General features: G+C 39.7%; 1 protein-coding gene and 1 long non-coding RNA gene across 7 annotated transcripts; both read left to right on the forward strand.

Annotated features, from left to right (window-relative positions):
* The first annotated feature begins 240 nt into the window (after positions 1-240).
* On the forward strand, positions 241-15,119 carry SAMD8 (sterile alpha motif domain containing 8). Of its 6 annotated transcripts, none has more exons than XM_027700060.1 (7): positions 242-369; positions 5,236-5,331; positions 7,433-8,040; positions 9,786-9,881; positions 10,528-10,645; positions 11,425-11,575; positions 12,507-15,119. In XM_027700060.1, exons 3-7 carry the CDS (start codon positions 7,466-7,468, stop codon positions 12,809-12,811), a joined length of 1,245 nt encoding a protein of 414 aa, XP_027555861.1. In that variant the 5' UTR covers positions 242-369; positions 5,236-5,331; positions 7,433-7,465; the 3' UTR covers positions 12,812-15,119. The 6 variants fall into 6 exon arrangements, with proteins under 6 accessions (XP_027555864.1, XP_027555861.1, XP_027555863.1 ...); XM_027700059.1 differs by lacking the exon at positions 242-369 and adding an exon at positions 1,096-1,420; XM_027700061.1 differs by lacking the exon at positions 242-369 and adding an exon at positions 1,096-1,420 and having other exon boundaries at positions 7,436-8,040.
* Positions 15,120-17,213: 2,094 nt separating this feature from the next.
* LOC113975732 lies at positions 17,214-24,413 on the forward strand. The gene is made up of 2 exons (XR_003536903.1): positions 17,214-17,404; positions 19,438-24,413. It is a non-coding gene; the product is annotated as an uncharacterized LOC113975732 (long non-coding RNA).
* The last annotated feature ends 752 nt before the right edge of the window (positions 24,414-25,165 follow it).

Below are 25,165 nucleotides of genomic sequence, written 5' to 3' on the forward strand. Positions count from 1 at the left end.
GCCCGCGGGGTCGTGCGCCGGGGCCGCCCCCCGGGTGGGAGCCCGCCGGGGCCGCGGGCGCTGCCCCCGCTGCGGCGTGTGCGCGCCCCGGGCTGCGGGAGGGAAGGGCTGCACCGCTGCAGGGGCGGTGCTGGAGGAGATCAGCTTCGCCTACCGCGGGAGGGGTACCAGCCTCCTGTGCTGTGTGCCCGCACTGAAATCCGCTCGGCCGTGATTGCAGGCCGGTCCCGGGCGCATCGCCGGGGTCTGACCGCCCGCCGGGCGCTCCGGGCCGGCCCGTGAGGGACCAGCCTGCGGGTGGGGGGATGTTCTGCGGTGCTCGGGATGAAGTGTTCGGTGCCCGGTCGCCTCGGTTTCCGTCTGAACTTTGTAAGCCTCGGTAGGAGACGGAGTATGAGGGTGATGAGGGCAGGGGCGGGACCGCTGGGGGTGCCGAGCGGCGCCGGGGCACTACTCGGGGAGGCCGGGCCGTGCTGTCCCTATGCGGCTCGTTCGGGGGTCTGGGGAACCCTGTGGGGTCTGATTCCCCTGTCAGCCTGCACAGCAAACAGATCGTTCCTGGAAATGATGCTTTGTGTCAGTCGTACAGTCAGATAACCAAACAGTTGGACCGGGTTCGAAACAGATACTCAGCGGTCTTACCTTTTTTTTTCTGTAAAATTGGTGGGGTTTCTGAGGCCGAAGTATTTAGTTCTGTGTAAAAATGCTTTTGAGCGTGAAGGATTAGAATATTAAAAAGGAAGCATGGAAAAGTGCTGTTACTGGTTTTCATGTGTGCTGTTCAAGTTTCAGGATTAAATGGAGGGTTCTGCCTTTGGGGGACAGGTTTTCTGAGAGTTTAAGGCTTGAGCGTTCTCAGAAAGTTGAAACTGCAGGAAATGCTGCCTGCTCAGTCTCTTAAATCTATGTTGCTAATGTATTAGGTGGCCTCAGACCAGTCACTTGGTCATTGCTGATTGCTATTTAAAAAAAAAAAAAGCCAAATCCCAAATCTTTGTTCGCGAAGCCTAATCATGATGATTTAAAAAAAAACAAGAACTTCAAAAGGGTAGATTTTTTTCAGCTCTGTAAATTAATGGAAGATGTGGCAAATGACAAGTAATTTTAATGTTCACATATTTATTGGTTTGTAAGAAGTTGAAGTCTCATGGCTTCATATTTGAGGCTTCAGTTTGCAAAATTAGTTTTATAAAAATGCAACATGCATTCTGTGCTGTAAGATGACTTGATGGAAGATTCCACTTGGCCAAGTCTGCTCTGTGTCCACAGAGGTCCCTCCTGCAGCTGGACACGAAGCCTGTGCCACCTCCACAGAGCAGCTGATCATGCTGTGCTCTGGAGTGGCAAGAGCTGACAACAGTTTCTGGCATTTAAGTGCCCCTCGTGTTTGATAGGGGGTGCCTCTTGCTGGATATCAGAGGTAAGGAAATTCCTGTGGTCTTGTTCTTCCTTTTGCTTTCTGTGATACAGAAAAAAGGTAGAATTAACCTGCAGAATTAGCATGAAGTGATTTTTACACTAAGTGGAAGGAATTTCTTTGGGAAGTTTTGTAAATTTTTGTTGTGTTAGTGCTGCTTAGATGTGAAGGAAATGTTTTGTAAATTAGTTAAGTGCAAGAATTTTAAATTATCTTGTTTGATGTTCTGTGAGATCTTTTTACTGGCTGATTGGGGTGTTATTTTGTTAGAATACAATTAAAAACACAGCTTGGCCTAGGATTTGCAATCTTTCTGGTTCTGTGCTATCACTTTCTTTGTACAGAGCTCAGTTTTGCAGCCTGCTATGCTGGTTGAGATCCAGTAACCATATTACATTATGTAAGTTTGTTTGATAATTGCATACCTTTTAAAAGCTTTTTATTTCTTATTTATTTTAATGGATCGAAAATGAGGAAGGCTACTAGATTTTCACTAGACTAGAAGGATGAGGTGGTAAATAATCATTGGAGAGTAAGATCAAACAGCTTCAGATATTGTTCTGGTATTCATTTGGATGGAGAGATTGTTCGTGTCTCTCCCTATTTCAATTCTGAGATGAGGGTGTAGGATGAAAAGGGGGAAAACAAACCTGAGGTGTGTTACTACGAAGTTGTGTAGGGATAAAGAGCAGCCAACATTCTGTTACAAGATGGATATTTTATTTCTTGAAGCTGGAGCCAAAGTACTTGACACCTGATATTTAGCATGTGAAATGTTCAAGAGCTTGTACAAATATTAATGAAATACTTTGAATTACATCCTATGATGAGTGGTGGAGTACTTGATCAGTTGTTTAAAAATCACTTGTGTGTGCCTTGAATTATGTCAGTAGGATAAAAAATGTTTTGTTAGGTGGTTAGTAGGAGTTGAGCTGCTCTTAGTGTTCATTTGAGTGTAATACAACCTGTTTGGCTCAATGAGGTGTAAAAATAAGGGAGCAATATGCATGCTGTTCAGTTTGCTGCAATATGTAACTGCACTTAGTGGTTCTTAAGACAAATATGTTTGCCTTTCAGGACTTTCTGTAGTAGCTGCTATCAGTCTTGCACGGAGGTGTCCCAACAGAAAGACTGCTAAGCGTCTAGAGCTAATATTTGATCCACATGCTACACTTCCACAAATATTTCTCAAAAAGCTCATCTTCCCTGATGGCTTGAAACCTAAGGCTAAACTAGTGTTACTTTAAGAGATTTCTTATCTTGCATTCAGTTTCAGTTAGTGACTTTGAGTACAGTTAAGCTACTGCTGATAATCTCACGTATGATAGCAAAGGTCTTAGTGCTATGCATGAAGGCAAGTTTTACAGGAATATTTCTGCATTTGAAATCATTGCATTCTTACTTCATGAGACTACCCAATTTTTTTGTCTCGTGGTGGGCATTGTGCTGTGTTCGATCGATTTTATATATAGTATGGTAACCATTGTATTTAAAAACTCTTAAAAAATCATAAATTGTTTTTGCAAGTGTTGTTTTTATCCTTTTGTTTATAAGATACCGTACTATATCTGGTGGAGTTTAGGAGGTAGTGATTAAGTCACTGTATGCTATATGGCAGTGAAATCTTTGGTGCTATTTGCTTTAAATAAGCACTGAAGAATTCAGAGTTTCCAGGAAGAACAGGTGACAGGCTTCTGATGTAAGTCAGCAGAGTATCCGAGACTTTTGCTGCATAACAAGGCAGTGCTGTGTGTTCTTTTTCCAGTGGAGCATTACTAAGTTGGTATGTGACAGTAGCCTTACTATTGCGGGCTGGCTCAGCACATGTTTTTGTGTATAGCTTTTTTGTGCTGGGGAACAAGGCCTCAAACACGGGTCTTGCCCATATTGCAAAACAGCAGCTTTGGCACAGAATAACTTTTCCCCTGAAGTCTGAGATGTGCTTCTGGGCCAGCAGATGCAGCAAAGGAGGGGCTGAGTTGGAGTTGCCTATATTCAAACTTCAGCTTGAAACCTTCCACAAAGAGATGTAGGTTAAATCACTTGAGATCTGATATTCTTCAGCATCCTTCCTAAAATTCCTCTCAAGAATGGTGGGAATTGAACCTAAGGGAAAAAAAATCAAGAGGCATGTCAGCAAGGCTCTCCCAGGTACATGAGGGCAGGTGGTGAAACAGTAAATGGTGCTGGTAGAGTTTTGCATATGTGTCTGGAATAAACAAAACGACTCAGCATTCTGCTAACTGCTGTGGACATAACTAGGATCATGTTTAACCCCTCAGCTATGATTCTGGTGTAATCAAATTTTGTTTCTGTAACAAGTTTGCAGCCTAATGTTAGTGTGATATTAATGCTACTTTTCCTTGGCTAGAGTAGTGATAAGCAGATTCAACTTTCCACATTTTTACCTCAATATATTGTCTCAAAGTCTGTAAGCTAGGAAAGTTAGGCACTTAGCGGTGGACTGGCAGTAATTCAATAAAGGGAAACATGATAGAATCATGGATAATCATTTTGAGAGAGGTTAATTTTCCATATTTAAATATACACCTATACTTTGTATACTCAGCCTCTCAGGGGCATCTCATTTCTTAAAATGCCCTAACCAAATTGTAGGAATGTTCATAGCTCATAAAGTAACATTTTTCTTTTAAAAAAGTAAATCCCTATACACATGCACTTTATATTCGGCTGTGTTCATGCTGTTAATTTAAAGGTTGGGGAAGGAAAATGGGACACACGATACATACTGTTGATGAGCTTGCTAAGCGTAAGTCACAGTACCAGGAAAGTAATCAAGTAGCAGGATACAGACATTGCTGATGTCAGGTGAAAAGTATATTTTGCCCTCTGACACTTAAGACTGTGCTTGCTTTGTGTTACTCATGTGTGTTATTCATCAGTAAATAATGTTATCCTATATTTGGCTTCAGCAATAATGCCAGTAATGTGGAAGGCAAGGTAGTTACCAGTGCTGTTTTCTTGCAGAAGACAGGTACAGTTATCCAGAGGACTTAGTCTCTTCTGCCACATTAGTCTGGTGTCACAGCCTGGTGGTGTTGTAAATGTTACGTAGCATTCTTCAGCTTCAAAAATGAACAGGAGCAATTGGACACAGGGATCCGTATTGTATTCCAGGTGCTAAGATTAAAGTGTAAAAAGCCCTTCCCCTAATAAAGTACAGAAGTGGCACTAATTGAGTAGTCTCAAGGGGAAGGCAGTTTCAGTGTTCAACTAAATGGCCTTGTCATCAAAACTGAACTTTACTGTTGCTGTTGAGATGAAATTAGCTACAAGCTGTGTGTTTAAATTTGTATTTTTTGTTGATTTCTTTATCTGTTCCAGTTGGTTAAAGGTCTTGTCACTGACAGGGTTTAAAAACAGGAGCTGGTCTTATCAGCTGCATCTTGAGGTTAATGTAGACTTTCTCCCAGGTCCCTCCCATAGCGACCTTTAAAGGGTATGCTCATTGTGCGTTTGGAAGGATTTTATTCTGGCAGTGCCTGATGAAGAAAGACAAGGCTGCTGTTAGGGTACTTGACTTGTGACAAATGAACAGAATTCTCTTAGGTTAGAGAGAGTTTCCTGCTTTTGTCCTCAGAAGTTGCTTTGGTTAGAAGACAAATCAGTAAGTTGAGTGTGTTTGTAGTGAGTCTACGTTTACTGCTTTTAGAAAACTTGTGATGATTACTATGTTATAAAAAACACTGTGATTAACAACTTTTTTTTAAAGTATTTCATCTGTGTTTCTGAGTAAGGAAAGTTGGAAGTTCAGATAAGCAACTCAAGTTTGTTTTTACTGGATGTTTTGGATTTAGTATAAGAATAATGTTGATAACACACTGATGTTTTAGTTGTTGTGAAGTGGTGCTGACCCTAAGTCAAGGAATTTTTGGTTTCCCCTGCTCTGCCAGGTAAGCAGTTGTAGTGTGCATCACTTGTCTTTCTTGAGTGTTAGTTGTCTCTCTTTGTTATTTTCATCTTTCATTATATTTTACTTGTTTATTAAACTGTTTGTGGGCAAATGGCTGCATGGCCCTTAGTTGCCACCACAGGTTAAACAGCAACCCTGAAGTAAGATAAAAATATGTAATACAAAAAAGGTCAATTAACAGATTATTTATTGCAAATTAAATGTAATAATTTCTTTTGTTACTAGCTGTGTGAACAAAGTAATTGTTACACTTATTTTGAGCCAGACTTTCAAAAATAGTAAGATAACATAAAAATGAGAACATACCCTTTTATATGGAGAAGGATGCGTATGGTATATCCAGATATTCTGGTAGTTTTTTTATGGATTTTTGGCAACTATTTAAATCAAGGTATTAAAGCTTATATACATATTGACTGTATATGGGGTTTTGAGAAATTAAAGCTATGAATCAAGTACATGTTGTTAATATACAATCAACTCCTGAGAGGATATCCTGAGAAGTATCACACCCTAATTATTTTAGAAGGGCAAGTTTGATTTGTGTGCTCGTTTTTCTTCTAAAATATTACTTTTGCACTGCTGGGATTCAATTAGACAAATTAAATCTTCTCTGATACAGTATAAAATAGTTCATGGTTCTGTTAGATGAAAGCCAGAAGAAGAAGTTGCATCCAATAATTATATTAAGAGCAAAATAGGTGCTATACCTCCTTAAAAAGAGAAGAAGGAAAGAGCTTCTGTTTTTGAAAGAGCTGTGCCCCTGAAAAAGATATAGAACTGTGCTGAATATTCATTATGGGTTTGAGTACCAGTTTACTATATACAGAAGCTAAATAATAGATTAAATACACTGTTTCTTTGCTTTCATTCCAAAAGCCTTGAATGATGCATGTGACACTAGTGTATTGTACTCTCTTGTATTTTCTGAGATTTGGTTGGCATGATTGAAGCATTCTAGTTAATTAGGCTGTTTTTTCGAGTACAAAAGAGCTGTGAAATTGTAGCTGTTTCTTAGATGGTAGCTGTGCATGAGCCACCAAACATAAATTATGCACAAATCCATTCTGTACTGCTGTGTGTCTTAAATATTGCATAAACTTTTCAGTACTTTTACTTCACTGGTAGCCTTTCAAAGTTTTGTAATGTATTCCACATAATGTCCTGTAGTTAACTTTTTTCTGGTGTTGTTCTGGTGGCTTGTCACCATCATGTGACTAAAATGTTGCTGAGCTGTCTCTCCTTCCTTCAAGCATTATTCTATAGTCAGGAACACAATTACTGAGAAATCTGTATAAAGAGAATACATCTCTTCTGGTTTTGGTGTGTTACTATGTTATCTACTAGCGCATCACTTTTAAAGATGCTTTAAAATCGAAGCAAGTGTTTAATTTCTAGTAATGTTATTTTTGAAAGCTGAATATTTTAAAGGATTCACAATACAGTAAGCATCTAAATTACTGAGATCAAACAAATATAGAAATATGATGGTTGTACCATCAACATACAACTAAGATACTTCAGGTCAATATTATTGTAGATATCTAGGTTTACTTCAAAGCGAATGCAGGGAAAATGTCATGCCACCAAAGTGTCAGTATATATTTTAAAACAGTGGAATATATTGGACAAGTAATGTGTTATTTCAGCTATAATTCAATTTTGCATGGTTGCTGGCTCTACTTTCTTGCATAGTTGATGAACTGCAAACAGTGGAAAAGACTAATGATTGAGCTGGTATTCAAATAGAGTAGTATTTGGTTTTCATTGCCTCTTGTATTTTATAATTTTGTTTAAATAAATCTGAGATGGTTAAAGTATACTAGATATGTATAGGAAATGCTTCTTCTAAGCTTTAAATTTCTACTTAGGAGCAAAGGAGATAATCCTAATTTAGTTTTGCTTGAATAAAAAAAATTTTCAAAGCATTTTTGTATTACCTAAGAAATTGTGTCTGGTTTTTAGCTGTCTCTTATAGAAAAAGTCTTGGGCTAAATAAGCATCTAAAATTGCACAAAAGACATTGGCATTTCCATAATCTTTGGTAAACATTCTGGTCTTGTCTCCTTCTCGGGTATCAGCAGGTCAGTTTGATTGGTGGATAAAGAAGGACCATGGCAGGCAATAACCAGCTTTGCATTCGACGTTGGACTACCAAGAATGTGGCCAAGTGGCTGAAGGAAGAAGGTTTCTGTGAATATGTGGATGTTCTGTGCAATAGACATAGGCTAGATGGAATCACACTGCTGACACTTACTGAATATGATTTACGATCCCCTCCATTGGAAATCAAAGTCCTGGGGGATATCAAGAGACTAATGCTGTCCATACGCAAACTGCAGAAGCAACATCTTGACGTCCTGGAAGAGCTGGGTTACAGCAGTGACAGTCACATTGGCACAGTGTCCCCAGCTGGTTCACTGCAGGGTACAGATTGGTTTTGTAATGGTGAGGTACCTCGGGACTATGATGGACTAATGACTGACCTGAATGGTGATCAGTATCAGTATGCAAACGGAAAGAACAAACATGCCACACGGAGACTGGACCCCGAGTACTGGAAGACAGTTTTAAGTTGTGTGTATGTTTTCATAGTGTTTGGCTTTACATCATTCGTTATGGTTATAGTGCATGAGCGAGTACCTGACATGCAAACATATCCACCTCTACCAGACATATTTCTAGACAGGTAAGAAATTTTCTTTTAAAACAAAATAGTAACTTTATGGTTAAAATATAGACTGTCTTTTCTTTGTTTTCAAAGTTTCATTTGCTCTAGAAGACACCTCTGCAAAATACTAATTAGAGTGTAGTAAATCATTCTGGTAAGATTGAAATGCACCTCAGTTGGATGCAGCGATTTAGTCTTAGGAGAAAATAAATTGAGCTGTTATTCTACTGAGTTTATATTTAATTTAAATCTTTAGCTCATCACAACACAGGAATTAATTCATCCATCCTCACTTTCTTTTAAAAGGATGGTGGTCAGCTGGCATAGATAGGCAGCCATATGCATTTTCTGAAATCCAGTTGCTGCTATGAAGCTTAACATGTCTTGATATAGAAAAACTTTTGATGAAGGAATATTTTGTTCTGCCAGTGAGCAAGGAATTGAAAGGGAATGATGTTGATACTGCATTTTTGCTGTCTCCCCACTGTCACCTTGTTGAAGATGGTGTAGGGAAACTCTGAAGCAGAATGAATAAACCAGCATCTGTTTTAACCATAGGGTATCTGTGCACTAAACCACTGTTGTGACTTATGCAGTGCCTGCTCAGTTTTTTAAACAAAAAATATTCTGCTTCAGGCAAAAAGAGACACAATAGCAAAGGTCAAATTCTAGTCATTGCCTACAGATTATTGAATTAAAGGATAAATGCTCCCTTTGAGGAAGTGCACTTGCACCATAGAGAACTTAACTGCCTAGAGAGTTTTAAAAGGCAAGCTAAACTGTTTAAAAGTTCAGTCTTTTTGATCTACTTATTCCTGCCAGTAATTTCCATTTTCATTAATGGCTTTCAAGAAGTCAGTAGGAGTCTAATCTTTTGCCTAAGTGTGCAGAATCCCCCCTAAATTTATATATAACTCAGCAAGGATGTACCACATCCAGCAGAATCAAACAGAGGAGAGAGAACAGGAGCTGTTTTGTTCCCAGGGTGCTACCACGGTATTCAGTGGGCAGGAGGATGGGGAGGTCAGAAAGCAGCAGCTCACAAAACAATGAGAGAGGATTACTACAGAGCTCATATTTGAGCAGCGCTTTGCTACTCTTTTGTATCAAGGGGAGCACAAAACTATGCACAGCAACCTCTCTGGAAATCTGTTGATCTGTATTTTCGTGATTGCAGAGTAGAAATTTTCACTAGTGCCATGTGTGTACAGGAAAGACTTGAAAATTGTTTTCAAAATTTCATTGATAATCACTACATGCAGACCTTCTAGCCTTCCTTGTCAAAAGATTTATTTGCCCTGACACTTTTCTGTGCAGTTTTGCTTCATTACAAGTATTTAGGATTTTAGGCTTTTCATGAATTGTGTTGATATGGCATTCTTACAAGCATAAGCAGCATAATTGACATGATGCAAGTTTGTGTCAGAATGAAAAAGGTTGTTGGGAAACAATGGAACACATCCTGTCAGTAAATCACATATGTAAATTAAGAGAGCATACTAGAGATTTTCTCTGACTTAGTGAATTCTGTGTAAATGTCTGTGGGAAATACATTATTAGAAAGGAGATAATGTAATTAAAAATATTTCAAATTCTATTTCATTCAGTCTAACATAAGAATTTTTGGCTGTAGTTTATACTATTGTCAGATGAATGCAAATTAGTTTTGAGGAGAGAACTATATGCCCTTATTTTCAATACTGAGACTAGGAAAAAAATTAAGCCTTTGTATTAACTTTCTTGGTTTGTCCATTTCTTTTTAGCGTCCCTAGGATACCATGGGCTTTTGCTATGACTGAAGTATGTGGAGTAATTCTTTGCTACATTTGGCTGTTGGTTCTTCTGCTTCACAAACACAGGTAGAGTATATAAAATCCAAATTAACTGGTACTTTGATTCAGAGGAAGAACTGTAACAAGATTTTACAATGATTGTTTAAGAGTATCCATTCAGTAAAAATCTTGTCCAGCTCCTAGTATGTCCCTGTTAAAACGGATTAGGGAGGATTGAATCAAGAATGATGACTTGTGAATCTTTCAAAGGAGTAATCTGAATTTGCTTTTCTACCATATTTATAAGTAATTTCCTTCAGAAGATATGTATTTTTTTTTCAGAGAGTTCAGTCTACACTTTCCTGCTGTAACAGTTTTGTCTATAAGAAAATCCTACAAGAATGAATTTCCACAGTTTGCTTTCACTGAGAGTAGAAAACACTTTTGTGTGCATGCATATTTTAAGTTAAATTTTTACCGGTTTATTGATTTTTGTCAATTTGCCAACAAAAGGTATGAGTGCCAAAGCTTTTGGTACTTTTTGGTGAGAGTAAGCTTGCTACAGTGACTCACTCTGTCATATGTAACCATATCTTGACAATACTACTTAATTTAAAAGAAATGTTGTAAAACTTGCAGCAGTGATGAAGGGACATCATGGGATTAAGTTGGGGTGAGGTGAAATGTTTTTATCGTAACTTTCCTGGTTCCAGTTCTTGTGTACTTTTCCCAGATCGATACTCCTGCGCAGGCTGTGCAGCCTCATGGGGACAGTGTTCTTACTACGTTGCATTACAATGTTTGTTACCTCACTCTCGGTGCCAGGCCAGCACTTGCAGTGTACTGGAAAGGTAAAAACCTAATCGTATCTTACTTTTTTTTTTAAAAAAGGAAACACAATTTAAAGCATTTTAAGATTGTTGTGACTATAGTGTTAGATGTGTATTTTTTAAGAACAACATGTTGCTCTCCTGTTTCCTTCCATGCTCCTGCATTAATTACCATACACAGGCAAGCATCCTTAGGGGTCTTAGAAGCACTTGGGAGAGGACATAGTTAGTTGAGGAAGGGTGTTCAGAATATTTCACAGTGTAAATCAGACAGAATACACCAAAGTGTGCACTTAAGATACTGACTTCGTGAAGAAAGGCTGAAAGGGGAGCAATCGCTTCTTTGTCTTGTTGAATGCATGGTTTTGAAAAAGACCCCAACAATCTATTATTATTTCACCCCTTCTCATAAGGGATATTCCATAGAACATGGGATTTTATGATTTCATCCTAACTTTTAGTTAGGAGAGGTTTGAGCTGAACAAATTGAAAGCTTGACAATAGGGAAGCTGAATACATTCAAAAAAAGTTGGCAGACTGTGGGTAAATCACTTGCAACAAAGTACTTGCTCTAAATTCCAGTATTCATCAGAGGTATGATGAATACAATTAGTAATTGTAGTTACTAATGTGACTCACTGCCACAGCACATCCAAAGATGTGCTAACCTGCATTTTAATAAAAGACACAACATGATAAATGGTATTAAACATACGTATTGCGATACAAGTAACTTTAAGGACGTACTGTTTGGGCAGTGGGATTGGAACTTAGTGAAGGTTAATGTCACTGTTTTTTAGTTGTATGGCAATGTTTGGGCAAAACTCCAGCGGGCATTTGCAATATGGAGTGGCTTTGGAATGACTCTGACTGGAGTACACACCTGTGGAGACTATATGTTCAGTGGGCACACTGTCGTCCTGACCATGCTCAACTTCTTTGTCACAGAATGTAAGTACAGAGTGTCAATACTCAAACGTCCTTAAGTATTAAGAATATGTACTGCTTGCTGTCAGCCAGGGGTGTGAGAGTGTAAATATTTAAATGTCCTGAAGTATTAAAGAGTATCTGGTCCTTGACTTCCTCAAAAATTTCAGTGTAACATTTAAGCAAAGAAATACAAATTCAGATTCCTGTGCTCTTTCTCAGGTTTGTGACAGTGAACTTGCAGACAGGAAAGGAACAGCACCACCTGGATTAATGAGGGGATGAATAGGGCACTTGAATTAATGTGTGAGCCGAGAAATGACAAAGGCTTTCTGGCTTGCTGCTGGGAAGATACTTAAAGTTGTCTGTTGCCATACACTTCCCTGGGTATCTGCCACTGACCTCTGTCAGCCAAAATACCTGGCTAGGGGGCCATATGTTTAGTATCATCTGTAAAGCCCAAATACCAAGCCTCAAAATGTGTGAGAATATATGAAACAGTGGTACTCTTCTGTAAATACCAAGTGTGACTTGATACATAATATAGCAAGAAAAGATAATTAGAGTTCACCTATGATGGATTGATTGCAACAACAGTAATGTATGTTTCGTTACATTTTCCCCCTTATAACATAGAAAATGGCTGATTTTCATTAAAACAAGTTGGTTGAACAAAGGATTTTGCTTTGCAGGATCCTAAGCCATTTTAGGATGCTCTATTAATCCAGAAATGCATTTGTAAATGAAGTCATGAAGTACTAGACATATATAACTTGTGGGGTTGTTTTGGTTGGATTTACAGGACCTCTATACAGTATTTCCAAATAAAGACAGTAATTTCATGACATTTTTAGATGAAAAGTCTCTATAAAAATGTCAAATGTCCAGGTCTGGATTTTGTAGTGACTCAGATTTTTGAGACATTCAAAGTTAATAATTTTCTGTTTTTTCCTAGATACACCAAGGAGCTGGAACTTCTTGCACACCTTGTCCTGGGTCCTGAATCTCTTTGGAATCTTCTTCATTTTGGCTGCACATGAACATTATTCTATAGATGTATTCATTGCCTTTTACATCACTACAAGACTCTTTTTGTATTACCATACGTTGGCTAATACTAGAGCATATCAACAGAGCAGGAGAGCAAGGATATGGTTTCCAATGTTTTCTTTTTTTGAATGCAATGTTAATGGTACTGTTCCCAATGAGTATTGCTGGCCCTTTTCAAAACCTGCCATACTGAAAAGATTGATTGGCTGAAGACTATGTGGGTCAGTTCAGATTTTTATGAAGCATTATGACTAAGATCCTACAGGGCTAGCTGGGGGGGCGGAAGACAACATTTTTCACTCCATGATCTCCTCCTCCTTGCCTTGTTTCTTAGATTCTTAGCCATACAATGGGGTTCAATACTTCACAGGGATGTGCTTTGTTTTCTTTCTGTGAAAATAGAAAACAATGCAGGGACGGGTACAGGCTATCAATGAACCATGACTATAAACCAGAATACTTTTACCCTTAGTAAGGTTCTGTGTGAATGTTTGTGAAGTTTAACCTAAATATGTGCTTGCGTTGAATATAATACACCCTTTACAGGTCCAAATAACCTCTGTTACCTGAATGGCAGCCTTTAGATATACTGACTAAAAAATTAGAACTTTATGAAGTCTTTGACAAAGCAGTATAGTTTCTTGCTGAAAGGGTCTCTTAACTGTTAAATAACAAGTCTTAAAGTGTAATTGACAGTATAAATGGTCTGCATACAGGTTGCCAAAAATGGAAGTCTGCCTTGTGGCTATGCAGTGATGATATTTTTTTTAATAAGAATTTACTTAGTCTAGTCTATCAGTTGTCTATATGGTTGTTCTATCACTTGAAAGTTTTCTCTTTTGTGTTTAAATGAGTTAAAGTAAATGGAACAGCCACTGAAAGTAAAGATAACTTAGCTTTAGTGAGTTTAAAGCCACAAAGTAACTTTTGTGTGGTTTTAATTGCTTTATCTCCAAACCTGTGCATGCTTTTCAGGAACAGCTCTTTCACATTGGAAAAACAGAACAATTGTCTTCGTGTATCTTACTGTCCCATAAATGGATGGGAAAAATGCATGTAGTAACTCTTTCAGGAAAAGTAATAATAGTGAGTGTTGGATATAGTGCTCATATTGATGTATGTTTTAGCACTCTGGTGTCAACAATATGGTGAATATCTCTAGATATATATATATGCACAGTATATTTGTTTATATATATAAACACACAGTATATGTTTTTCTAACAAGTATGAAAAGAGACTGGTTCTTAAATTAAGTTGCTCATTTACTACGCTGAAAGAGAAAAGTACCAAGGTTTGCTTATTAAAGAAAACAAACCACAACCCACAACAAAACATCCTCCAAACCCTCAAACCAACACTCCAAGTCTGTAATGCATAAGCAAGGACACACAGTTGGTGATCTGTTATGCAGTGGATTGTAAAGGGACAATACTAATGTTGGCTATAGAACTGTAGGCTGTTGAAGTCAGATTTATGGTAAATGAAAACTGATAGGTCATAAAAATGGTATAGACATTTTAATTTGATTATTGGAATGTCAGAATAGGTGATATGTGCAAAAGGTGGTGTAAGTCAGCTTTAGTTCAGTTCCAGCTTGGTATAAGCTGACTTAATGAGTGCAATGTACTTGTGCGTGCATGGAAATGAATCCACTTGGAATTTGCCAGACAGTTTTGTATTCGGAGGTTTGTAACCTACTGAGGGCTACTCCTTGCTGTATTGTGTTCCTTTTATAAATCTCGATTGTACTAACTTGACTATCTTACAGTCTTCATAGTATATTACTTTTGTAAATTACTTTAGCTCCTGTTCCACAGAGGAATTGTGCATCTTGAAGTACCTCTGCCAACTGTATTGAGCACATGTACATTGTACTATTCTGCAGACTTTTATATTTGTAACATTCCAATTTTCTACCAAAATTGCAGGTTTAATACTGTATTGTTCAATCTGCCATAGCCTGGTGGCTTTTGCCATCCAAATTGGGGGAGTATGCTTACACTTAAGAAAAAAGGAGAAAATATTTTGAAATATTTAAATACTTGTCATTTGCTGTTCTTAACTTTCTGATTTCAGAAAGGCAATTTGAACATTCCTCTTGAGACTTTATAATGAAAGAGCTCTATTTGTTAATTTATTTGCCTTTGCAATGCACACACAGTTATGAATGCTATTTTTCTAAACTCTAGGAAACATCTGTTCTCAGAATGTGCAGGATTGTATCCTGAGTTATATGGAGAGGTATGCAATTAAATTTGCAAAGCTGTAGATTCTGAAAATAACCATCTGAGTGCTAATTGGCATAGCTGTGTCTAAACTGAAAAATTATTTTGCAACTTAGACATGCATGAGAATTTTCAAGTACAGCCCAGTGTAGCAATGTTTACATAAAGTAAAGCTATCATTTCAATACTACTTTTTTAAAAAATGAAGTTCATATACTTTGAAACGTAAGGATTCTCTCTTTGTTCTAATTTAATTTTTCAAAGTCTGTTAAGTAAATTATGTTTTAAATCAGCATTGTCTATCATTGTTTTTTAAAGGACGCTTGCTCTGTTGTGCTGTTTCCCTTGATACTAAATATCTGAGTCCAAGATAAGTAGCATAAAGAGGTTGGTTTGTTAGCATTGGAGTGGGTTAAAATGTTGTCAGGATAATTGTTCTCTGCTATTTTGGAAACTCATTGTCTGTCTATAAACATGCAAGAGGAAGGCTTGAAATAGATAGAAGACAGAAAAATCTGGTCTCGCATGCAAAAGAACACAGGTTATTCTGTAAAGTTGATAATGTCAGCTTTATTGTTAATTAGATGGAAAAAAGCTTAAAATTTTGTACCTCCTTTTCAAAGAGTCAGTGTTTTAAAAGCATTTTGCTGCTTCTGCTGCTGACAAGCACTTTTAAGTAAGGACAGCAGAGCATCACTGGGCCTGGGATTTATTGCTAAGTATGTTCATGGTTGTCCTTCTCCCTTATGTTCACGCACCAGTCTTTTTGCTGTTGTTTAACCTGTTGCACCTGTTTTGTGCTAAATTGTCTTCTGTGGTCTGTGTGAGCACCCACATAATCTGAATTCGGAGTAATGAATGAATGTAATGTCAAAAAGTGTCTTAACAACATCAGTCTAGGACTACAAAGTGCACAAACTAATCAAGTACAAAAGGCTTAAGTTAGTAACCAGACATAAAAGGGAAGGGGAAGGTGACTTTTTTTTTCCTAGCTTAGCAAATTTAGTAATATTTGTAACTTGGCAATAGTCTTGAGCTCTTCCTCATTATTACTTCTGGGCTATGTATGCACGTACCTGAAAGTGATAGACACATAGGCACTCCCCCGATCCTTTTTCTTTCTTTTGTTCTACCTTATGGTACAGTTTCTTATAAGGGCTTTCTTAAAACTTTTGCCTCTAGTTTTTCATTTCTCAAAGATTCCTTAGGTGGGAAACAAACCTCCTAAAAATAAATAAAAATTTAGAAAACTTAAATTAAAAAATAAAAAAATTATAAAATTTCAAAATTACAAAAATAAAAAAAATTAAAACCCTGAAAATACAAATAAATAATAAAACAAATTTTAAAAATAGAAAAAATAAACTACAATTCAAAAAATTAAGAATAAAAAAATAAAAATGCAAATTAAAATAAAAGTAAAAAAGTACTTTTACTGGGGTATGACGGCTGGCCAAGGCACAAAGGCTGTGACGCACCCTGACTACAGGGGTCACTCTGGCCGGGGGCCGCCAGCAGGCACCAAGGTGCCAAGGGAAAAAGCCCTGCCCTGCTTACAGGGTGGGCTGGAGGGGTCGGGAGAGCTCTGTTTCCCCCCTCGGGGGCGGAGGCGGGGGCTCTCACCCTCCTTACGGGGTGCTTGACCCTCTCTCCGGGCAGCCACAGGAGCACGACCACAAAAGGCCAAAGACAAGCAACGCAGAGACCCAGCCCTGCCTACAGGGAGGTCGCCCAGCGCTAAGCCAGCCGGGGCAGCCTGAAGGTGCCCACCGGACTCTTAGGTATCCCTTCCCTGGGGATGCCACGGAGGTCCCTTTGCCCAGAGAGCCTTTCTCGTGCCCCATCTTCAGTTCGAAGCCACTGCTCTTCTTGCCCACTCTTGCCTCGCTGTCCCACTCCGTGCCTCTGCTTTCTTCTCGGACGGCTCCTGATGAGGCAGGACACAGTTTAGACTGAGAAGCTGCCATTGCGTTTCCTAAGATACTTTTGATTTTCACCTCTATGTCCCTGATATTTCCTCAAGATTTCACCCGAAAATTTTAATTTGCATTTTATCCCCTAAGGATTATCTCATTTTTTATGCCAAAAACGTCCTGTGGAAGAAAAGGTGAGTAACTCAGCTTTTCCCTCCAAGATCTTCAGTTTGTCCCTCACACTTTACCTGAGATTTGCCCTCAGAACATCGCCTGGATGTGCTTTCAAAGTTCCCTCAGCTTTACCTCTCTGAAACTCTCTGTCCTCTCTGAGTTATCAAGTTCAAGCAGCTTTTCCCTCAGTAACCTCACTGAAACACCCTGCTCCGCCCCTCTGACGCCGCAGCTTAACACTCCCTACCTGAGTAACAGCCCGAGATCTGCCCTAGGGCGGCTCCACGACCATTTACCGACCTTCTCAAAGCGCCTTTCGCCTGCGCCCGCCTCACGGACCGCGGGAGGAGCGGGACTGGGCGGCTGCGGGGAGCGGCGGGAAACCACGCCCGTGTGCGGGGCGGGAACAGCAGCGCAGGAGCGAAACAGCAGCGACCGACCCGCCCTGTCCCGTCTCGTCTCCCTCAGGGCACCCTCATGGCTTCTCGGTAATCCTTCAGGGCACCCTTTTCGCCCTGTGTCCCTCACAGCCCCTCAGGGACACACGGGACACCCGGCTACCCCTCAGGGCACCCCGTTCCCCCTCAGAGATACTGATATTTCATCCCCAAAATGTCCCCTACTCAGCATTTCCCTCCAAGATCTTCAGTCTGTCCCTCAGACTTTACCTGAGATTTTCCCTCAAAACATCCCCTGGCCATGCTTTCGAAGTTCCCTCAACGTTACCTCTATGAAACTGTCCTCCTGACCCACCTTAGCTTTTCCCTCATAACTTCACTGAAACACCTTGCTGCCCCCTCATGCTGCTGGCCCAACACTCCCTGCCCTCTGTAACAGCCCAAAATCTGCCCCAGGCGACTCCCAACCTTTTATTGAGGCCCTCATGGGTCAGTGGGACACCACGGCTGAGGAGCCCAAGTTATGGAGAGAGAAGGCAGCAATAAAAACATAAAGCATTTGCTTCAGCTTCTGTAAAACCGCAAATGTTATTTTGCACTGAATCAGGCTCTGGCCAAACTAGGCCCAAATTAGGCCTGGATTCTTGCAGCCTTATTTTACTTCTCAGTGGCTCTCTGTCTGAGCAAGCTCTGCCTTCTCTTGTGAGATACTGACTTGGCTTTGGGAGATGTTGCCTCAGTTCACAGGGCCCTGATGAATGATTTCAAGGTGTGATCTCCTGGCCCCTGCCCCATCAAACAGTGCTGCAGGGCACTACGGGGGCAATGCTCGCTAGAACCAGTGTTCCTGAAGAGGAAAGCAAAGTTAGCCAAGTGCTTTAATGAGGGTGCCAAAAAGTGATTCGATCTGTGGGTAACAGAGAGTTGCAGCGTACTTGGCCAAAGGCTCTACCTCTGTTTCTGTCTGTCCAACTAAAAATAGCCCCCCTGGCTAATGCCAGGGGACAGAACAGCCTCATGTGACAGGTGCAACTGTCCCTCATGAGACTGAAAATACCTAGAAAAGTGTTTGCTCTCCTGCAGGCTCTGTGAAATGAGCAAGAGAAGAGAGCAGAGGAAGAGGGACAGTAGTTTGCAACAGGCTCTGCTAAAGGCAGTCCTTGCTGAAGGTCTCCAGTAGCTCTTGGGATAACTCCTTCACAGAGCTGGTCTTCATTTTGGTTGTTCGGCTTTTCTCTTGATCATGCTGTTTCCCCAGGCTGTGTGTTGGAGTAACTGAAAACCAGAGCTTTAGCAGAAGACTGGTGTCTGGTTCTGGCCAGCAGGAACATGGAAGACCACTCAGGTGCCACCTCTGACCTAGCACTGCAGAAATGCTGTCTTGATGATTCAGACTGGGATTCAGGAAGCAGGGACAGGCTGTTGTGATGGCATGACCAAGTTGGGGCTGCACTGGTGTGGTGTGCACACTAATCAGGAATGGATTGGGGGTTTATATGCCAGAATAAACTTATTTTATTCCAGGAGAAGTTGTCTACAGGACAGAGGTACACCAGTAGCTAAATCCACAGACTCTTTCTTGGGCATTATCTCTACCACATCTGAGTTAAATTCAAACCTGTGCTAGCTGGTGGGGGGGTTGGTGCATGGTTCACCACCTATGTAATTTTCACTTTGGCTTTCCAGAGACAACGTGGACTATATTATCTGATGGCTATTGATTTGCCCTTGGTTTTCCACATACTATTTATAAGTACAAATCCCTCCTCTGCTTTTTGTGTGGCATGGGAGAACTGGCCATGAATGACAGAATAGCCCAGGTCACTGCAGCACCACTGGAAGTCACAGGATTTCCCCTGCCAGCACATGGTGTGGTTGAGCACATTATCCATAAGAAGACAGTGGCCTGAGCTTACCTTTATTCACATTTTGCCTAGGTGTTCAAAGTTCAATGCCAGCTAATCCAGTACCAGTAAATGTTACCACGTCAGATGTAGGAAGAGTTTACACCTAGAGTTGCACAAAGATTAAGGAATCTGGCTCAGCTCCTTGACTTGATCTTAGGAAATCCCCCACATAAGACTTAATGCATATATCGTTATCAATATCATTCTTTGTTTCAGCTCTCAAGAGGCACTGGTCCCCAGTCTCCAGATGTGCAAGATGTGGGAACCTAAACCCATTGGGATCCTGGGGCTATAGGTGTTTGAGATGCAGATCCCTGGTATCTCAAGTTCCAATCTAACCACTGAAGAACTGTGAGAATTCATTCTCAGAGAGGTAAGAAAGTTGCTGGCTTAGAAAGCCTTGGTAAGAAATGAGGGAGCTTCACTGAGAGTGCAGTGGCAGACATAAATTCATCAGTGTTTCTGAAGGCATTTATGAGGAGTAGAATAAAGGTATTTTGGGTTCCTTAATCAAATGCACTGACTTCCTTAAAGATTTTATCTTAATGGTGAGTAAAATGTGGTGTTCTTGAAAGGTTTTCTGGTTTAGGTCAAGAGGAGTTTAGTTTCGTCTAAGGATTTTTGTACTTTAATGTTCCCAAGTACAGGAAAGAAAAGGTGAAGCTGATTTGGATTCAGATACATATTTTCTTGATTCCTTTTCCTCCTTTTTTCCCCTCAACCACAGAGATATTAAAAAAAGCTTGTACCATACTTTCCATCTTCTAATCATCATCCCTGTGATATTGTTCTGCCAGATCTGTGCTAGGCATGAACTAACTTGTCAGCTAGCTACAAACACAGGCAGGGGAACTGAGGACTAACACCCTTAGATAAAGAAACCTAAGATGTGGTGTGGCTGACAAGACTCTCGAGTCTTCCAGGCCAGACCTGTGAATCTCAAGGCAAAAAAATTAGAAACGTGCTCTCTGTTAGGCTGAAGATCCCTTGTGGCACAAAGCTTCTATGCTGCAACATCCTTTTTGCTGCCTGAGTATAGGCCAAAGGTGAAAGATCTTTGGAAGGCCTTTTCTTCTGCCAGAAGTGATTAATGGAAAGCAGACAGCCAGCAGATTGGAATAACGGCTTGAGTGCCAGGATCCTGCCAAAAGAACTATGCTTGTGCATTAAGATTACTGAGCACTGGCTTTTGTCACTTGAACATCTGTATCCTGCTCTGAGGATTTCAAAGCACATCTGAGATTCATCCTCTTGGAAAATGAAAGCACAGAAGTAGTCCCAGGCATGCCAAAGATTGCAATGGGTTTAGTCAGACAAACCTATTATACTGCCTCTGGCTTCTCAGAAAGCTTATTTAAAGCAGTGAGAATATCTTCAAATCATAGTCTCCAATATATAAGTTCCCTGAGCTCTAAGAAATCAGGACTACAGTCAAAGAAAATAAACACACTACTAATAAAACTGCCTGTTTGTGCCTGCAATGAACAGCTGAATAAAACTAAAAAAAAAAAAAAAGAGAAAGCAAGGAAAAAGGAAAAGGGGAAAACAGAAAAACAGTGTACACAATTGTTCTTGGTTCCTAACAGTCTACATAAACCAGCTGTAGAAGTGTGGAGAAGACAAGGCTGTGTATTGATTGGCACATTGTACACTGCAGAGAAAGGCCAGGGAGGCAGATGTATCAGAAAGCATCCACAGCAACACTTCACACTACTTTAACTGCAACCTGTGTCAGAAGAAAGCTGCCAAATATTTGGAAATGGTGCTGGAAACATGACAGCTTAGAACAGGATGTCTCCCTCACAGGAACAACCACAGCTCGGTGAGATACCCCAGGATGGGGTGAAGTTCTACACAATATGACTCATGTTATATTTGGCACTTGGTGCAGTTAGTCTTATGCTATAGAACTGAACAAATGTTCGTGGCCATACAATGACACAAAGTTCAGAAGTCCACTGTATCACTGAATCAGTCATCCTGGACTGTGTTGGTGGAGATACAGCCTGAAACCGCATTTGATTAATGCAGAGGTCATCTTTATTTTAGGATTTTTGTTTTGTTTTTTGTGACTTCTTTTTCATAGTCTGAGACACTGTCAAAAATATTGGATATCACAAGGTTTAACTTTCAAAGGGTAGATTATTCTGCCTTTCCTGGTTTAAAAGTGTTTGAAAAAAACCTTGAATTGATGGAGTTCACACTTCCAGTACATGTTTCCATTTATTGCTGCTGGGTGAATTTTCAGTGATGGCATAATCCTGGATGCTGACATCATCAAGCTGAGGCATGTTAGGCTGCTGTTTGACTGAGCTGTTTCCTGTGTCTAAACAGAACAGAGATCTCCATGTACAAGCATCTTGCAAGTTTTATCTTTGTCATTCCCTAGCTTCTATTTTAGTGTACTGTATGACAAATCTTACATTATTATCTTCTGATCTCCATTACAACTTTCTCATATGAATATCTAATCTTAATGGATGAATCTAGCATATTGAAGGATGACTGTTGGGTAACTAGTCATTTAATTATACTGGAAATGCGGGGTTGCAAACACCAACCATTACACTTCCTGCCTAGCTGAATCTCTGTTACTGCTATTATTTGCAACCTTGGTACAGCATAATCTTTTTTTTTTTTTAATCTCTGAAGGAATTAATATATCTAGGTTATTCTAATTAGTAGCTTTCTATTACAGTCATAAAAAACTTTAAATATTGTCCCTATTGGCAGGAGAAATAGGGAGAGGCTGTACTGATTAAGAAAGCACAACAGTTGAAGCCTGACTCAAAACTATAGTTATTGTGGCTTGGTTGAATCTCCAAGCCTGTCTGCAAGAAGAATGAAAGTGTTAAAGTAATATAAGAGAATTTGTTTTAGTCCTTTCCACAGGGATACCTGGTGTGGAATAACTTAAAGCAGTTTGGCACATGGGACTGAAAACCTGAGAAGCCAGATTTAGTGCAAATACATAACAGAAAGGAAAGTTTCTGGGTTTCTCAGCTTCTGAAATGCACAAAATCAAATATCTGGTAACTGAAGCATCAATTCTCAATTTCATGTGGCTTATGTGTGGACTCACACAAGAAGAACCTTTGACATACTGGAGGACTGTGAAACTCCAACCTCAGTATCACTTAGGAAGCGTTACTACCTGTTGATGTTTACCTTGATAATACCTTTGTAGAAACCCACTATAGAATAATATGGTTTATAATATGTTCCAATAATTTTCTAAAATGTGGGAAGCTATTTCAGAAAAAACAACCCTCAATTTGTTTCAAGAGACATTCTTTACTACATTCATAAACTTAAAATATGTAGAGTGTACCTATAATCAAAATGCATCTGGAAATGTGAAGTTTAAAGGTATATAAAAATTTATTGAATTGAATCGTAGTTCTTTGTTATATTCTATTTCTTAAGGTTATATTTTCTATATGAATCATGTTGGTTGCCTGGAAACTTTCCCCTGGGTCTGAAGACATCCTTCTAGAAAACTTTTTCTCTACATGACAGAAATGGAGCAAAGGTTCACTTCTTTCTCTGAAAGGACTCCTTCCTTGTGAGCAGTCCTTATGATGAATAAACAATGTGCTATTTCTCTCTGTATGTCCTAGCTAGCCTCTTCATGTTTATTACTTCCTTAATCTGTGGCTGGGTTAATTGAATCATTGGCCCATGTCCTGCTGTGAATACTCATTGAGTGAGAGGTCTGGTTGGTTGAGAGCCCTCAATGACATTATTTTTTAGAAATCTGTATTTTGTGGGTCATTACTTGCAGATCTTTGTCCTAAAGATCCATCTTTGGTTCCAGTTGTGACTGATACTGATGAAGTGAGTGACACACACGACTTGCACCTGTGAGCCCATCTGCAAACGCACACCATCCATTTTCCCCAGGCTTTTCAAGTCTCTGCTGCACACCGTATCTGAAAGCCAGTGATTTTTAGCAATAACTACTTCTATTTAGTTTTGTCTCACATTTGATATATCTGGCCAATGCAGGATAACTTTTTGAAACAAAGTTAATGTTCATTTGCCTTCCAGGCCACATAGACAATAATATAGTGGTCATTAGAATAGTTCTTGATATTTTTCCTAGGTTGATGCATGCTGTCTAGGCCAATTTTGAAAACACCTTTATATACAGATACCCATATAAAAAGTACTTATTCCTGTTACTCCATTAAAATACATATTTGGAAAATTTTCCCCTTTAAAATTTAAACATGTACTAAGCTCTATGCCCTTTGATCATAGCCACTTATACTATAAAATTGTTTTTTTGGGGGACTGCTTAGGAAAAGCCTATATGAAGTATAGGCTGAATAAATTTCAATCTTCACTTCATGTTTGTGAATATCTAACTCAAAGTAGTCATGTGCATATTTAAACCAAAGCATCAGGTATAAAAGATGGGGTCCTCTATTTTGGTAAAAACCTTTCAGATAGTACTTGCTTTATGTATTGTTTTGCTAGAATAGCATCTGCAGGGGAAATGAGGAGGGACAGTGACAGGATCCAAGGATAAGCCTCTATGTGGCATATTTGATGAATGTCCAGATTCTCTATGTTAGTTTAACACTTCATGGTTTCTCTCTACTCCCAGCTCAGAGAGATGGAGCTGTTTGTGGCTCTAATAAAGTAGCACATCTGTATGCCCATCCTCTGCTATGCTTGGACTCTTTGGTGATCTAAAATTTATCATACCTTCATTATTCTAGAAATTGTTCAGCATTTGTGTCTTAAACACTGGGAGGGAATACTTCTTAAAACAAATAGGCAGTGGTGTCAGAAAAAAGCCTCTCCAAACCATAGTGTAGGAGAAATTTTTTAAATGCCTGAATTCTAAAAATGTAGTGAATATGTTCTCAGGGCATGAAATAGGTATGCCTAGACATTCCCTCCAAACAGAAAGAGGATGGCTAAGAAGTTATTTAATTTTATTTTAGAATGGTGCATGATTTCTCCCAGTGGTTTGTTTGTATGCAATTAGTATGGCCTCTTTAGACTGTGATAGGCCACATTTATTGTCCCTATCTTGTCATCTTTGAATGTGGAGAATTTTGTCTGTGTAGATTTTTAAGCAATAACTTATCCGTCTTTCTATTACTTGCTCTGTTAGTTTTGTACCTGGGTATGCAAGTTTTTCAATGTGACACTAAAAAATAAAAGTTGTAATTATGTAAGGGTTTGAAAGCAGGACAATTTTTTTCAATGTTCACTTTGTGCTGGGCTGTACAAAAGAGGTCAATAACATTACTCCCTTTTTGCAGAAGGAAAAAGAGTCTTAAGGAGAAGTGAAATTAATTGTTGCAGGCAAACCTGCAATAAAGCTCCAATTTCTTCATTCTTGTTAGAATGTTAGAAAGTCTTGTTCTTGTTAGAAAGTCCTACGACAGAAGGATCTTCTGAGAGGCCAGGCAGGGCAGATAATCGTTTGGATTCCTCTTTAGTCACCGCAGCTACACCAAAAGCCCATCGGTACCCCTTCGGGTCTTTGAAGTATCCTCTTCTGAGGTAATCCATGCCGAGAATGCAAGGAGCTTCTGGCCCTGTCACAATGGAATGTTTTTCCCATTGGTCTCCTGTCAGGCTTATTTCGGCCTCTACCACCAACAACTCTCGAGACCCTCCTGTCACCCCAGAAATTGAAACAGTCTCTGTGCTCACATGTCCTGAGGGCATTAATGTACACTGTGCGCCAGTATCTATTAAAGCTTGGTATCTCTGAGGATCCGATGTGCCAGGCCATCGAACCCACACAGTCCAGTAAACTCTGTTATCTTTCTCGTCCCTCTCCTTCTCCTGGCAGAAGGCAGGGCCCCTCTATTGGCTCTGGTTGGAGCATGCACCATTAGATCTTTGCTTCGACTTGTCATCCTGGAAACGGACTCCAGTCTTCCTGTGTCTGGGAGATCTCAGTTCTCTTTCAAAGAAA

The sequence above is a fragment of the Neopelma chrysocephalum genome, unplaced genomic scaffold (genome assembly GCF_003984885.1).
Source record: "Neopelma chrysocephalum unplaced genomic scaffold, ASM398488v2 Primary Assembly neopelma1_143, whole genome shotgun sequence".
In the NCBI taxonomy this organism is placed as follows: domain Eukaryota; kingdom Metazoa; phylum Chordata; class Aves; order Passeriformes; family Pipridae; genus Neopelma; species Neopelma chrysocephalum.

Bases quoted from the DNA above. Each gene is read 5' to 3' on its own strand.
- SAMD8 (XM_027700063.1), top strand. From the start codon at position 7,466: ATGGCAGGCAATAACCAGCTTTGCATTCGACGTTGGACTACCAAGAAT. The intron at 10,646-11,424 runs GTAAAAACCTAA...ACTGTTTTTTAG, and splicing joins ACTTGCAGTGTACTGGAAAG to TTGTATGGCAATGTTTGGGC. The intron at 11,576-12,506 runs GTAAGTACAGAG...GTTTTTTCCTAG, and splicing joins CAACTTCTTTGTCACAGAAT to ATACACCAAGGAGCTGGAAC.